We start from the raw sequence: 12956 nt of genomic DNA on the forward strand, positions 1-12956 counted from the left end.
GGAAGATCTTAAAGTGCATCTGATTTTCTTGCACATTCCATAACTCGGTACTAGTGTTAGACGTTCACTAACTTAAAATTGGTACTTTTAATAACTGACAATTTTAGCTCAGAAACACTGGAAGTATCTTTAACCACGTCTAATTCTAGTGAGCATGACGGGGAATGTAAAGTATGGGTGACATCTTCACAAACCAGGGACAGTACTAGAATAGAAATATCAAAGGATGGGCTTGAACTTGCTAGAGAAAGGGAAGAAGATATTGGGCCAGAGTTTCACTTGTTCAATTCTCACTAGTCTCTTACCAAGCTCTTTCGTCCATTTCTCAAAGACCTGCAAGAAGATCAGTGAGAAGCAGGAATGTCTCACCAGTGAAAGAAAAACAACATTTCAGTCCTTCACAGGTAAGGAAATCCTTTTATAAAAACATGGAATTGAAGTTTATTAGTGAGGGCTTTAATGTCAATTCTTGTGTCCTCAAGCAGACTAAACACATACTATATTTGGAAACTAAAAAACTGTACACAGTCAGATTGCCAGTGTTAAATGAACTGTTACATTGTTAAAGTAACTCTTTAAGAGTTGATCCATATTTACACTTAAAGTTTTTATTTAACACTATTTCACTGTACAGGAAAACCTTTCATGGAGGGCCATGTTATACAGTACTGTATAAAGCTGAATTTATTTGATGCAGGTAAAACACACAGAAAACAGATGTAATATGAAGTCTTCACAAAAGCTAAATTTTGCCTTCAATTCACATTGCAGCCAAAAAAAAATCTATTTTATTTTCCATCTCGTCTGTTCTTCCGCATTCCTCACACAGCTAATCACAATATAGTAAGCACCACTGTTAAGGCAAATGTAGGAACAATCTTAAAACACAAAGAACATTCAAATATTAGCTTGCAAAAGTATAATCACTGCATAAATTATTTAAATTAACTAAGATGTTGTTTGTAAAACATGATTATACACCATTCAGATTTTGTTATCTGGGCATTACAAGCACTGCCAACTGAGTGGCATACTAAGGAAAGCCCATGCCTACCATATCTCATAATATTGTACAGTAGTTCCCAACATTTTCTATGCCACTGTGATGGTCCATGGCATCGGACGAGTTGTTAATAAATAATTGGTTGCAAGGTTCCAATTGGTTGTGGGTGTGTGCAGACACGATCACTCCACATACACATGCGGAGGCAGGAGGATTGGTTGGGTGCCTCAATTATGCCGTGTCACACCTGCACTTGATTAAATAGGAGAGATAAAATGGAGCCTGAATGGGACAAAGGGAGGGGAATGAAAGAAAAGAAGAGAAAGAGTGGAGGTTAAAGGAAAGGGTAAAAGGAAGGGCAGGAATGAGAGAGCTAGTGCAAGATGAGAGGAAGCAGAGGCACAGGAATGGAGCCCAAGGATGAAGCATGTGGTCAATGCTCACGAAGGGGCTGAAGGTTGCTCTTGCTGAACAACCATGGAGTAGGAGCAACTACAAATATGCAGATACTTCGGAGGACTCCCCCACAAGGCTGGAGATGACAACGAGAGTTGAAGGAGTGGAGGCTTGGCAGCATCCAGTGGAATTCTATTGGATGGGGCGGCAGGGCCACAGGCAGGACTGAAGGTTGTCTGAGCCTGTTGGATGACGTCTCTCCATGCTGCAAGACCCGAGTAGGGTAAGCCCTGGATATGTCGGTTTTAAAGGGATGCACCAAGGTTTGGGAATTAGGATAGATGCCTGCTAGATTTTAACCTCAGTTTTAACGGGTATTTATTGAATATGTTAAAATCGCACCTTTCATTTGGTTTTAGGTAATTATTTATTTATATCTGGAAGAACTGGATTCACTGCACTATTTATTGACACTGTTTATTTGGATTGTTGTAATAAAAGCACTACTGTATTCACTTTTGCACCTACCTACCCCTTGTTGTTTGTGTATGTGTGTCCTCATTTACCTGGTTCATCTCAGTTATGACTACTCGACGATCCGGGTTCAAGAGGCTCCCGGATGGAACAGGTGGCATGGAGTTGACCCGGACAATCACTCATCCCTAGAAAATGTTTGATTTCTTTTTGCACCCCTTATGAAAGTAATATCACATTTGATGATAAAAAAGTTGAATTTTGGACCACAAATGGAACCACATACAGTACTGCAGGTGAATAGATTGAAATTAAAAAAATAATCTTCTAACTCAGGGCATAAAATTTAACTTGAACAATTTACCTAAATGAATCTTAATTGTCTTGAATATGTGTTCCTAGAATAATCCTAGACACTCGATTGATGATCTGGGGGGTTGGGGTATCCTGCCAAGCATCAAGTGCTGCAAGGAAATGACACACAATCAATAACTGATGGATTTGGGGGATTGGAGACCATCATGAAGCAATGGGTCCTGATGCACTGCTGAGCAGACGTGTTTTGTCCCCCAATAACACCTGAACTGCAATGAAAAAATTGATGTGCTGCATGGTTAAATCTGCTGTACTACTGCCGGGACCAATGGCAGGAGAGATGGGCTGAGAGTAAGTAGCAGGCGTTGCATCCAATTCAGTCTACCTTTTTTAAATGTCAATCAAACTCATACTTGGTTGTTCACTATTTATCTATGGTCACTCTGGTCTGTTCTTCTGCCCCCGCTGACTATGTTTATGATTTTCTTTCTCTTTAAGTGACTTTTAACAAATGTTAATGAGGAGATCACAGGAGTGTAAGAGGGAAAAGTGATAATTTAGGAGGGTGACAAGGACAAGAATGAGATAAAGAATAGTGAGTGTGGAACTGTGGGGCAAGAAATTGAACAAAACACTGGACAATGAGGATGTCAGGGAAGGAGCTTGGGGTTAATACACCGTTGTTATGAATTTAATTATTAAAGTGAAACTTTCTTGTGTATCTGTCCACATGTGACACTGCCTGTCCTGATTAAACGTAGTGCTTGTATTGTGGGTGTAGAACAGTTAAATAAATTCATCAATTACAAACACACACACACACACACCCACATGCACACACACACACACATTCACACACACTTCTTATTTACTCACCCCAGCTTCTCTATTTTGCAGTTTTCACTCTTCAACCCCTCACACAGCAGAGCCACTCCTGAGTTCCCAAGTTTATTGTTGGGCAGCTCCAGTTCAGTCAGCCGTGAGTGTGGAGAAGAAAGGACTGAGGAAAGAGCTGAGCAGCATGTGGAGGTGAGACCACATTGAGACATACTGTGAAGATAAACAGAGAGACATGAGGACTTGTGGAGGAAAAAACACATAAACAAACAAACAAACAAACAAACAAACAAACAAACAAACAGACAGACAGACAGACAGACAGACAGACAGACAGACAGACAGACAGACACAGACAGACAGACACAGACAGACAGACAGACAGACAGACAGACAGACAGACAGACAGACAGGGCACAGACAAAAAAAAAAGTAAACCAAACAAAATTCCTGCCCATTGTCACAGAGACTGAGTCCTCTTTGAATGTTCTGTCAATGATGTTCATCCCTAGTTAAACACTGACCACAGCAGATGAAAGAGAATCTTGGGATTTGAATAAAAACTCAAAGAGAAGCAAAAAGGATCAGAAAAACAAAACAGACTTAAGCTGCTGGAGTTTTCTCCATAGTAAGACACATTGAGAGGAGAATTTTAACAAGACAACACTGGGATTGCATGAAGAAGAAGATGAGAAGATCATACAGGGACAGGCACCTTGTGGTTTGAAGACGTGACACACACAGAGATCTCATGGCTCTCTCTCTTTCTTTCTTTCTTTCTTTCTTTCTTTCTTTCTTTCTTTCTTTCTTTCTTTCTTTCTTTCTTTCTTTCTTTCTTTCTTTCTTTCTTTCTTTAACTCTTCTTCAGCTGTTCTTATTTTTTATCCATATACAATAGTTTCAGTTGATAGCCTTATAAAACCAGAATTGAGGAGGACATTAGTTCAGCAGTTGTGAGTTTTGTGCTCCATTAAATGTGCTTCTCTGTTTTATTCCATTCTTGTTTATCATGTCTGAACACAGCCTGTTGGTCAGAAATGTCAATAAGAATTTGATAGAACTTTTGATGGGACAACATGAGGAGTGACTCTCACCTGTGTGAGAACAATGAAGGACCAGAAATGGTCAATCAATAAAGAAAGGACCATCAATGCCACAAATTGATCTTGTCACCTCAATCCAGGGACATACAAGAAGGGTTGGCTGCAGTGGCCCAAACCCCCACCTCTTTCCCATTGTTGAATCAAATGTCCATTTCTTCCATTAGGAATGCATCCCTACTTTTCATTGCAGGAAATTGGGAAAAAGCAGCAAGAAGTAATTGGCTTTACAGGCCACAGTTTACAATTTCAAATATGAAAATAGAATCTGGTCTTTAACAGGAACTTCATTATAAAGAGACCCATTATTATTATTATTATTATTATTATTATTATTATTATTATTATTATTATCCATCCATCCATTATCCAACCCGCTATATCCTAACTACAGGGTCACGGGGGTCTGCTGTAGCCAATCCCAGCCAACACAGGACGCAAGGCAGGAAACTAACCCTGGGCAGGGCGCCAGCCCACCGCAGATTATTATTATTATTATTATTATTATTATTATTATTATTATTATTATTATTATTATTATTATTATTATCTTAAATAAATGTATTGCAAGCAGAATTCCTGGCACAGATGAAAAAGCTGATGAATTTCAATCGAGAAAGTAGTCCACACTGTAATTATTGTTATTCTCTTTAGCTTAAAATAAAATTAAATATGTTGTGAATGAAAAAATAATCATTTAACTAAAACAAAAATAAAAATGTCTTTAAACTAGAACTGAAGGAAAATGAGAAAAAAAGTAAAACAATTTTTTTTATTTGAATTTTGCTTTTCACCACACTAGTCTTCCCGACACAATGACCCTCTCTATTTGTCATTCACAGCCAGAATTTTCACTTTCAGCTCAAATCTATGTTGAAGATCTCCTCTACTGATGAGTCGTAAGGAATTGTATAGGTAATGATACTTCTTTATTTGAAATACTGTACATACATTTAATGTGTGTTCCGTGTCTACAATGATCTGTGTAAAGTACAAAGAAATAAAAAAACTGAGGCAAGAAATGTGGAACACATAGCTAAAACAGAAACTTTTAAAATATGGTATAGTAATAACGACATAGCATTGATGTGAAGCGTCAAATGTGTGAAGATTGAAGTCCAAATATCAAATAAACAATTTCACAAAAGGTATAACAAAAAAGTATGCTTTTATTTTAGAATAAAACCGAACAAAAAGAAATTGTTCAAATGAGATGTTGCCGTCAAAGACTGTGAAGTTCAAATATCAGTTGGTACGATATAAAGATGTTTGCATAAGTCAACATTATATCTATGCAGGTGGCTCAATGGTAGTGCAGCTGGCTTGTAATAAGGACATCATGGATTCTCACCCGGTGTCCTCCCTGTCTGGACAGCTATGTATATTAGACACAGACTGCTCAGTTAATCAGAACTCAGCTGGACTGATTTGATGCAGGTTCGATTCCCCAGTGGAAAGAAAGCATTTTTTTTAACGACAAAATGTAACATTTTATAAGAAAAAAGGCTATATCAAAACTTTTTTTCCTAATCATAAAAGTATGTTAAATTAGTAAAAAAAAAAAAGAAAAGAAAAGAAAAAATTAGTGTGTACTGTCAGTCAATCAAAGCATGTTATTTTCATGTTTTATTCTTTTAAGAAATTAAGCCTGGATTTAAATTACATGTGAGATATTTTTTAGTTTTTAATTTCAAAAAGTCTCTGGGATGCTCTTTTTAAAATATAATTTTTAAAAACTGAGACTGCAATTAACATGAATAAGAGACTGTATAATTGTTGTACAGGGAAGGCACTGTATAATAGATAGATAATAAACTGTCAGAAAAAAAGGGAAGGTACAGATAATACACTCGATAGATAGATAGATAGATAGATAGATAGATAGATAGATAGATAGATAGATAGATAGATAGATAGATAGATAGATAGATAGATAGATAGATAGATAGATAGATAGATAGATAGATAGATAGATAGATAGATAGATACTTTATTAATCCCCAAGGGGAAATTGTCATACTCCAGCAGCAGCATACTGATAAAAGCATTATTAATTAAATAGTGATAAAAATGCAGTGCAAGTTAAAAAATGCAGGGTGGAGACTGCAAGGCAGGTTTAACAGACAATATCATTGTATAATGTTAACGTTTACCCCCCCGAGTGGAATTGAAGAGTCGCAATGAATAGTTGGAAACACACTGGCAATTGGCATTATCCACGGTGCTTCTAGTGTTAAGATAGATCGATAGATACTTTTTTAATCTCAAGGGGAAATTTGCATACTCCAGCAGCAGCATGCTGATACAAAACAATATTAAATTAAAGAGTAATAAAAATGCAGGTACAACAGACAGACAATAACTTTGAAAAATGTTAACGTTTATCCCCCCGGGTGGAATTGAAGAGTCGCATAGTGTGGGGGAGGAACGATCTCCTCAGTCTGTCAGTGGAGCAGGACAGTGACAGCAGTCTGTCGCTGAAGCTGCTCCTCTGTCTGGAGATGACACTGTTCAGTGGATGCAGTGGATTCTCCATGATTGACAGGAGCCTGCTCAGTGCCCATCACTCTGCGACGGATGTCTACAATAGAGCCTGCCTTCCTCACCAGTTTGTCCAGGTGTGAGGCGTCCCTCTTTTTGCTGCCTCCCCAGCACACCACCGCGTAGAAGAGGGCACTCGCCACAACAGTCTGATAGAACATCTGCAGCATCTTATTGCAGATGTTGAAGGACGCCAGCCTTCTAAGGAAGTATAGCCGGCTTTGTCCTCTCTTGCATAGAGCATCAGTATTAGCAGTCCAGTCCAATTTACCATCCAGCTGCACTCCCAGGTATTTATAGGTCTACACCCTCTGCACCAAGCATGTAGTGTCAAGGTTAGAGGTGGTGAGTCTTGAATAGCCCACCATAAGGACAGTAACCCATAATGAGCAGGGCATGAGTAGGTAATAGGGATACGGATGGGCACAAAACAACAGGGACAGCATCTGAGATTAAGAACAATATATACATTATCTAAACCTGTTTATCCAAAGCAGGATCACAGGAAACCTGGAGCCTACCCCAGCAGGTTTGGATGTAATGCAGCAAAAGTGATTGGTCAGCAACAATATGCTGATCTTGTATGATGACCTTGTCAGTCTTTCGATCAGCGGCGTTTTATTTTCAAAAATCGTGAGTGGTCTCCCTTCGACTTTCAGATATGGGGATGGATCCATATTACTAACCGAGAATGCTAAACTGGATGGACGCAGGGACATCCGGCCATGGGCCGTAGCCACAAAAAGACGTACTGCGCAGGCGCCCCAAGAAATGAGGCTCCGCGAGAGGCGGCCGCGACCACAGAAAAAAGGAGTGAGCACAGAAAAAAGGAGTCAAAGAAATGAGGTGCCGCGATCACAGAAAAAAGGAGTCAGCACAGAAAAAAGGAGTCAAACGCAGGCGACGCACACAGCGCCGCACGAAACCCATTGCACACGAAACTAGCACACAAAAAAAAATAAGCCGCTCGCGCCCACCTGCAAGCACCCACCCCCCCCCCCTACAAGCACCGGACGGGACACACACAAAGAGGACGATTCAACAAGCCCCTGGCACACAAAATAAAAAGAACCCAAAACTACCCCGCCGACCCTACAAGCAAGGGACGGGACACATACAAAGAGGAGGATTGAACAAGCCCCTGGCACACAAAAAGAAAGAAGACGCTCGCGCCCCACCAATCCTCCCCCCCCCACTCCTCAGACGCCGGAAAAGCACACAGCGCGGCACGAATCCCATTGCACACGAAACAAGCTCCTAACACACCAAAAAAAAGAAGCCGTGACCGCCACGCCAAGCCCATTAGAGACGAAACATGGCACACGAAACGTTCACAACAACGACGAATCAGACCCACAAACACACTAACATCAATAAGAAGTGACACCCAAAGCCCCATTTCTAAAGGAACCGTCCATATTAAACATACGTCATCTCAACACCTTCACACTATACAACATAGGTGGATCTCCTTACAATAAACCACTATTAACCGTTCAACTGCAGAAAAGGCTCCATATTAACTGTAAGTGCGATCCTCCTTATTACTTATCCATATTTTGCACGCTGAGGAACAAACAAGTCATGAATACACGCTCACACGTACAAAACAATTCGGCTCGGATAACGGGACCAAACACACGAACCCGCATGAAACAACAAAATACACGGCGGCGCATACAACGCGTTTCTGAAACTCCGGGAGAAAAAATGTCTCGGCTCCAAAAACGCAAAGCTCAACTAACCCCGTTACAGAAACGATCCCAAATGGACCGACACAATGAACGTAGACGCATACAGCGCGCGTCTCAAAGTGCTGCATCGAAACAGGCACGAGTTCAAACCGAAAGACCTCGCGTCTCAGACATACAAAAACGGGAGTGAAGAGACAGCATAAATGAATGCAGACGTCTACAACGCGCATATGAACTGCCAGAAAACAAGCAAGCAAGGCTCCAAAAACAGAAAGCTCGACTGACCGACATACAAAAACGGACAAGGCTCGATACAAACAATGCACGACATAGACTGAAACGGACTTTTCGCACAGCACAGGCAAATCGATTACACCTCCAAAATAGCGCGTCCCAAATACTGGACATGCAACAACGCGCCTCTCAAACGCCACAAGCAAAACCTGCCCGTCACGGACATCAACGCCAGACACCTGCTAAACGCTTGCGCCACTTGGCTGACAATGCATTCAATAATGAGTGCACTATTGAGGAAAATTCATTGGGATTAATGAATGTCATTTGCAATCATTGTCATTCACTTAACTTCCCTGAAGAAACAACTGGCAATACAAGTAATGAATTTACACGTTGTTGTTAAAAGGGTCAGATTAGACTGCCTCCTTTACATTCATATCCTGAATATCTACAGAAGCTTCTAACTAACGATGTGCCTGAAAGTAAAAACTTTATGAACTGCATTAGATCCTACAATAGTTCATTTGCTTTTGCATCTACCGGAGTACATATCAGGCCACCAAAAGGCAATGGCCCATACTGCTTTCGCATATGTGGACAAATATAACATCCGTCTTGCGAAACTGTTAATTATTGATGAATGTACAATGGCATCCAGTCACTTACTCAACACCATTGATAAACTTCTACAAACGTTGATGAATAATAATATTCCCTTTGGAGGAAAAGTACTTTTATTAGGAGGTGATTTTAGACAATGCTTTGCTATTGTTCCACATGCCATGCGCTCAGCTATTGTTCAGTCCAACTTAAAATACGCAGACAATTGGCATTGCTTTCAAACAATACAGTTAGTACAAAACATGCGATGTCCAGATCCCGAATATAACAATTGGCTATTACAACTGGGAAATGGTACACTCACCAATACAGATGGACTTCACCCAGATATTATTACAATTCCCCAATCCTTTATCTGCGACGACTTACTTACGGAGATATTTGGAACAGCAATCTCATTGGACCAAATACCCCTTTTTAACACAACGCACTATGTTATGTCCAAAAAATATTAATGTTGTATCACATTAATAACCAGGTCATTTCATTACTTCCTGGAGAGGCACGGCTCTTTCTAAGTTCTGACAAAGTTGACTCTGATGACGACAATGAACATCTGAATTTCCCCTTAGAATATTTGAACACTATTAACCCGGCCGGATTACCACAACACAATCTTAGCCTTAAAAACGGAACAATAATCATGCTATTAAGAAACCTTAACACTAAACAGGGTTTATGCAATGGCACACGTTTAGTCGTCAACACCATGACACACAATGTTATTCAAGCGACAGTTCTTACAGGATCACATGCTAACAATACTGTTCTCATTCCTAGAATTGACCTTACAAGTTCTGACCTAGAATTACCTTTTACATTGAAACGCCGACAGTTCCCCATTAAACCTGCATTTGCCATGACCATCAACAAATCACAAGGACAAACCATGGACAAGGTTGGCATCTACCTCTCTGAGCCCGTTTTTGGACATGGACAACTTTATGTTGCCTTCTCACGTGTTCGACGTTCACCTGACGTTAAAGTTAAAGTTATAAATGCTCCATGCCAAGGAAGACTCATTCAAGGACAGGACACCATCTTTACTACTAATGTTGTGTACAAAGAAATATTCCAATAAACCATTACTCTGTGCCAAACACTGTATTTTTTGCTTTCTATATGCATCATCCACACCTCCACACTATTCTATATCTCATTCATACATCTCACTCTTTGTCATGCCCCAACGCCAGGGGTTGGCGAGCGAAGCGAGCAGGGGGTGGAGCCCCCTAGTATTTGAGAAGTAAACCGCAAGACAATTATTATATTTTATATTATGTACATTAAGGAACAATCACCAACAAATTAAATTAAAAATATATTGAACAATTACTATAAAAGCAATGTTGAATAAATCGGACTCTGCAGCTGCATAAAGAAAAAAAAATCATATGTGTTCAGGTAAAGTACCACTTCCGGGTGATGGATTTGGCCCAAAGGTTAATACAGACCTACAACTGTGGTGTAACAATCACATGCCGAATATCATCCATCTATATAGTTGCGTTTTTGAGTTATTGTGTTTACACACACACAGAGACACACACATACACGCACGTGTGCACACACACATACTTCCAAAAAACAGTATTTTTGGACTCTGGGAGGTCTATAACACTAAGATTTTTTTCATCAAGATTTTTTCATGATTACTATACTTTCTCTATACTTCGTATATGAGAAAGTAAAAACGATTTCTCCTGTGCAAAGTGGCAGGTGAATTGCTGTTAACAAAAAGCAGTCACCTGAGAAATAAACTGAAACGTTACTCACTCGTGATTTTTCTGTCCATCCGGTAAAGTTTTTGTTGACCAGCACATTCTGATTTCAGCCGTTTGAATTACATCTTAATATACAACAAGCGCAAAGAAAGGTGGCACACAAATCGCTTTCTATTTCTCATGCTTTACGCATCTGCACTCAGCTCGCTCTGTCACCGCAAATGCTGTGTGAACAGCCGCCCTTCGTCACCAGCCGCCATTCACTGGATGAAAACGTGCGGGGATGGCTTGTGGTGGATGACTTTCTGTTTTAGAGTTAAAACTTACAAGGGTTAAAGACTAACGGCAAGAATATTCATTCAAAAACGAAAACTAAAAATATTTTAGTAAATTATTATTTTATTTCAGTTAGTCTTTCCAGCTACTTTAATAGTTTTGTTTAGTTTTAGTTTTTCATTTAAGTTTTGTTAATTATTTTAATTCAGTTATGAAAATGTTTTTTTTTAAATAGTTTCAGTGTTTCAGTTTTGATTTTAGTTTTCGTTAACTATAATAACCTTGCTCTGCACACAGTCACCTCTGATGATCACGGGGTCCATGAGGGGCCTGGGCCTCCTAAAATCTATCACCATCTTCTTGGTTTTTCTGGTGTTCAGTTGTAGGTGGTTGGAGTTGCACCATTTACAAAGTCCTTGATTAGGTTCCTATACTCCTCCTCCTGCCCACTCCTGATGCAGCCCACGATAGCAGTGTATTCTGGTGGTAACAGATTGTTGTCTATTAATGGGCTTATAGGTGGGAATAAAATTAATCAGGGTGTGGTCAGATCTACCAAAAGGTGCCAGTAGTTTACACTTAAAGGCATCTTTAACATTTCAAAACAGCAGGTCCAGGTTATTATTTCCTTGAGTAGAACTTGGCACAGATAGAAATTGGTCATCATTTATTCCAAAGTCACATGACTGAAGTCACCACATATTATAAGTGCAGGGTCGGAATGAGTCATCAAGTGTTGGTGACAGAATGAATCATTTCTGTTCCTTGGTGCCCATTTTAAGAAGGAGGAATATACTGTAAACATTAACAAGGATGATGTCATTTATCCATCCATTTTCCAACCCGCTGAATCCGAACACAGGGTCACGGGGGTCTGCTGGAGCCAATCCCAGCCAACACAGGGCACAAGGCAGGAAACAATCCTGGGCAGGGTGCCAACCCACCGCAGATGTCATTTATCTCCCTGGGCAAATAACGTGGATGAATTACGACAGCCAGAATTTCAATGTCCGAGTTACAAACTGTAGTGTTAACTGTAATCTGCTCCGCTTTACACCATTCCTCATTCACATAGGTGACCAGACCCCCTCCTGTTTTTTTCCCATACTGCACTAAGTCCCTGTCTGCGCGAATAAGATGAAATCCACACAGCATTAACAACATGTCAGGTATATCAGGTTTAAGCCAGCTCTCCGTAAAGCACAAAATACCACTGTACTTGTAGGGTGAGTGTAACATCTAGAATGTGGCACAGCAAAATGAAATAGTAAGAAAGAATGGCTCTGATCTCAGGTGTCTAATAAATTTAATGTCACTGCTTTGCTGACAGGAGTCAGTGACCAGTGGACATGACGAGAGTGAAATTTCTCTCAATTAATGGCAACTTTAGAAAGTTTACAGATTTTTTTTAATGTATGCTAATATCTTGATAGTTCACTTTGTTATTATCAGTATTTCTTTTAAGAATTCTGGCATGTCACACTATACAGAATATGGCTTTGGTGCTGCTACTATACAAGGTCAAAACATTTTATTGTTTATCACTCAATGAAGCCATGAAGATTTATCAGGCTGTGAACTTCAGCATGCATTTAAAAGCAGGTGAGAAGCTGCAGGAATGATGATCAGCACCTCCAAATCTGAGGTGAAAGAAAAAAATTCAACACACACACACTCTCTATCTCTCTCTCTCTCTCTCTCACACACACACACACACACACACTTGTTGTCCACTCAC

The 12956-nt window shown here is 39.9% G+C and overlaps 1 protein-coding gene across 4 annotated transcripts in view; it reads right to left on the bottom strand.

The window, feature by feature from the left end:
• LOC114641320 (NACHT, LRR and PYD domains-containing protein 3-like) overlaps window positions 1-12956 on the bottom strand; it is an 88619-nt gene that overhangs the window by 15873 nt on the left and 59790 nt on the right. For 3 of the 4 annotated variants that reach the window (XM_051924978.1, XM_051924981.1, XM_051924976.1), the window contains exon 9: window positions 3065-3238. In XM_051924978.1, coding sequence (XP_051780938.1) covers window positions 3065-3238 — 174 coding nt within the window. Of the gene's footprint in view, window positions 1-2242; window positions 2338-3064; window positions 3239-12956 lie in introns of those variants that run through there. The other variant, XM_051924988.1, reaches the window with a different exon arrangement.

This window comes from Erpetoichthys calabaricus, chromosome 1 (assembly GCF_900747795.2).
Source record: "Erpetoichthys calabaricus chromosome 1, fErpCal1.3, whole genome shotgun sequence".
Taxonomy (NCBI): domain Eukaryota; kingdom Metazoa; phylum Chordata; class Cladistia; order Polypteriformes; family Polypteridae; genus Erpetoichthys; species Erpetoichthys calabaricus.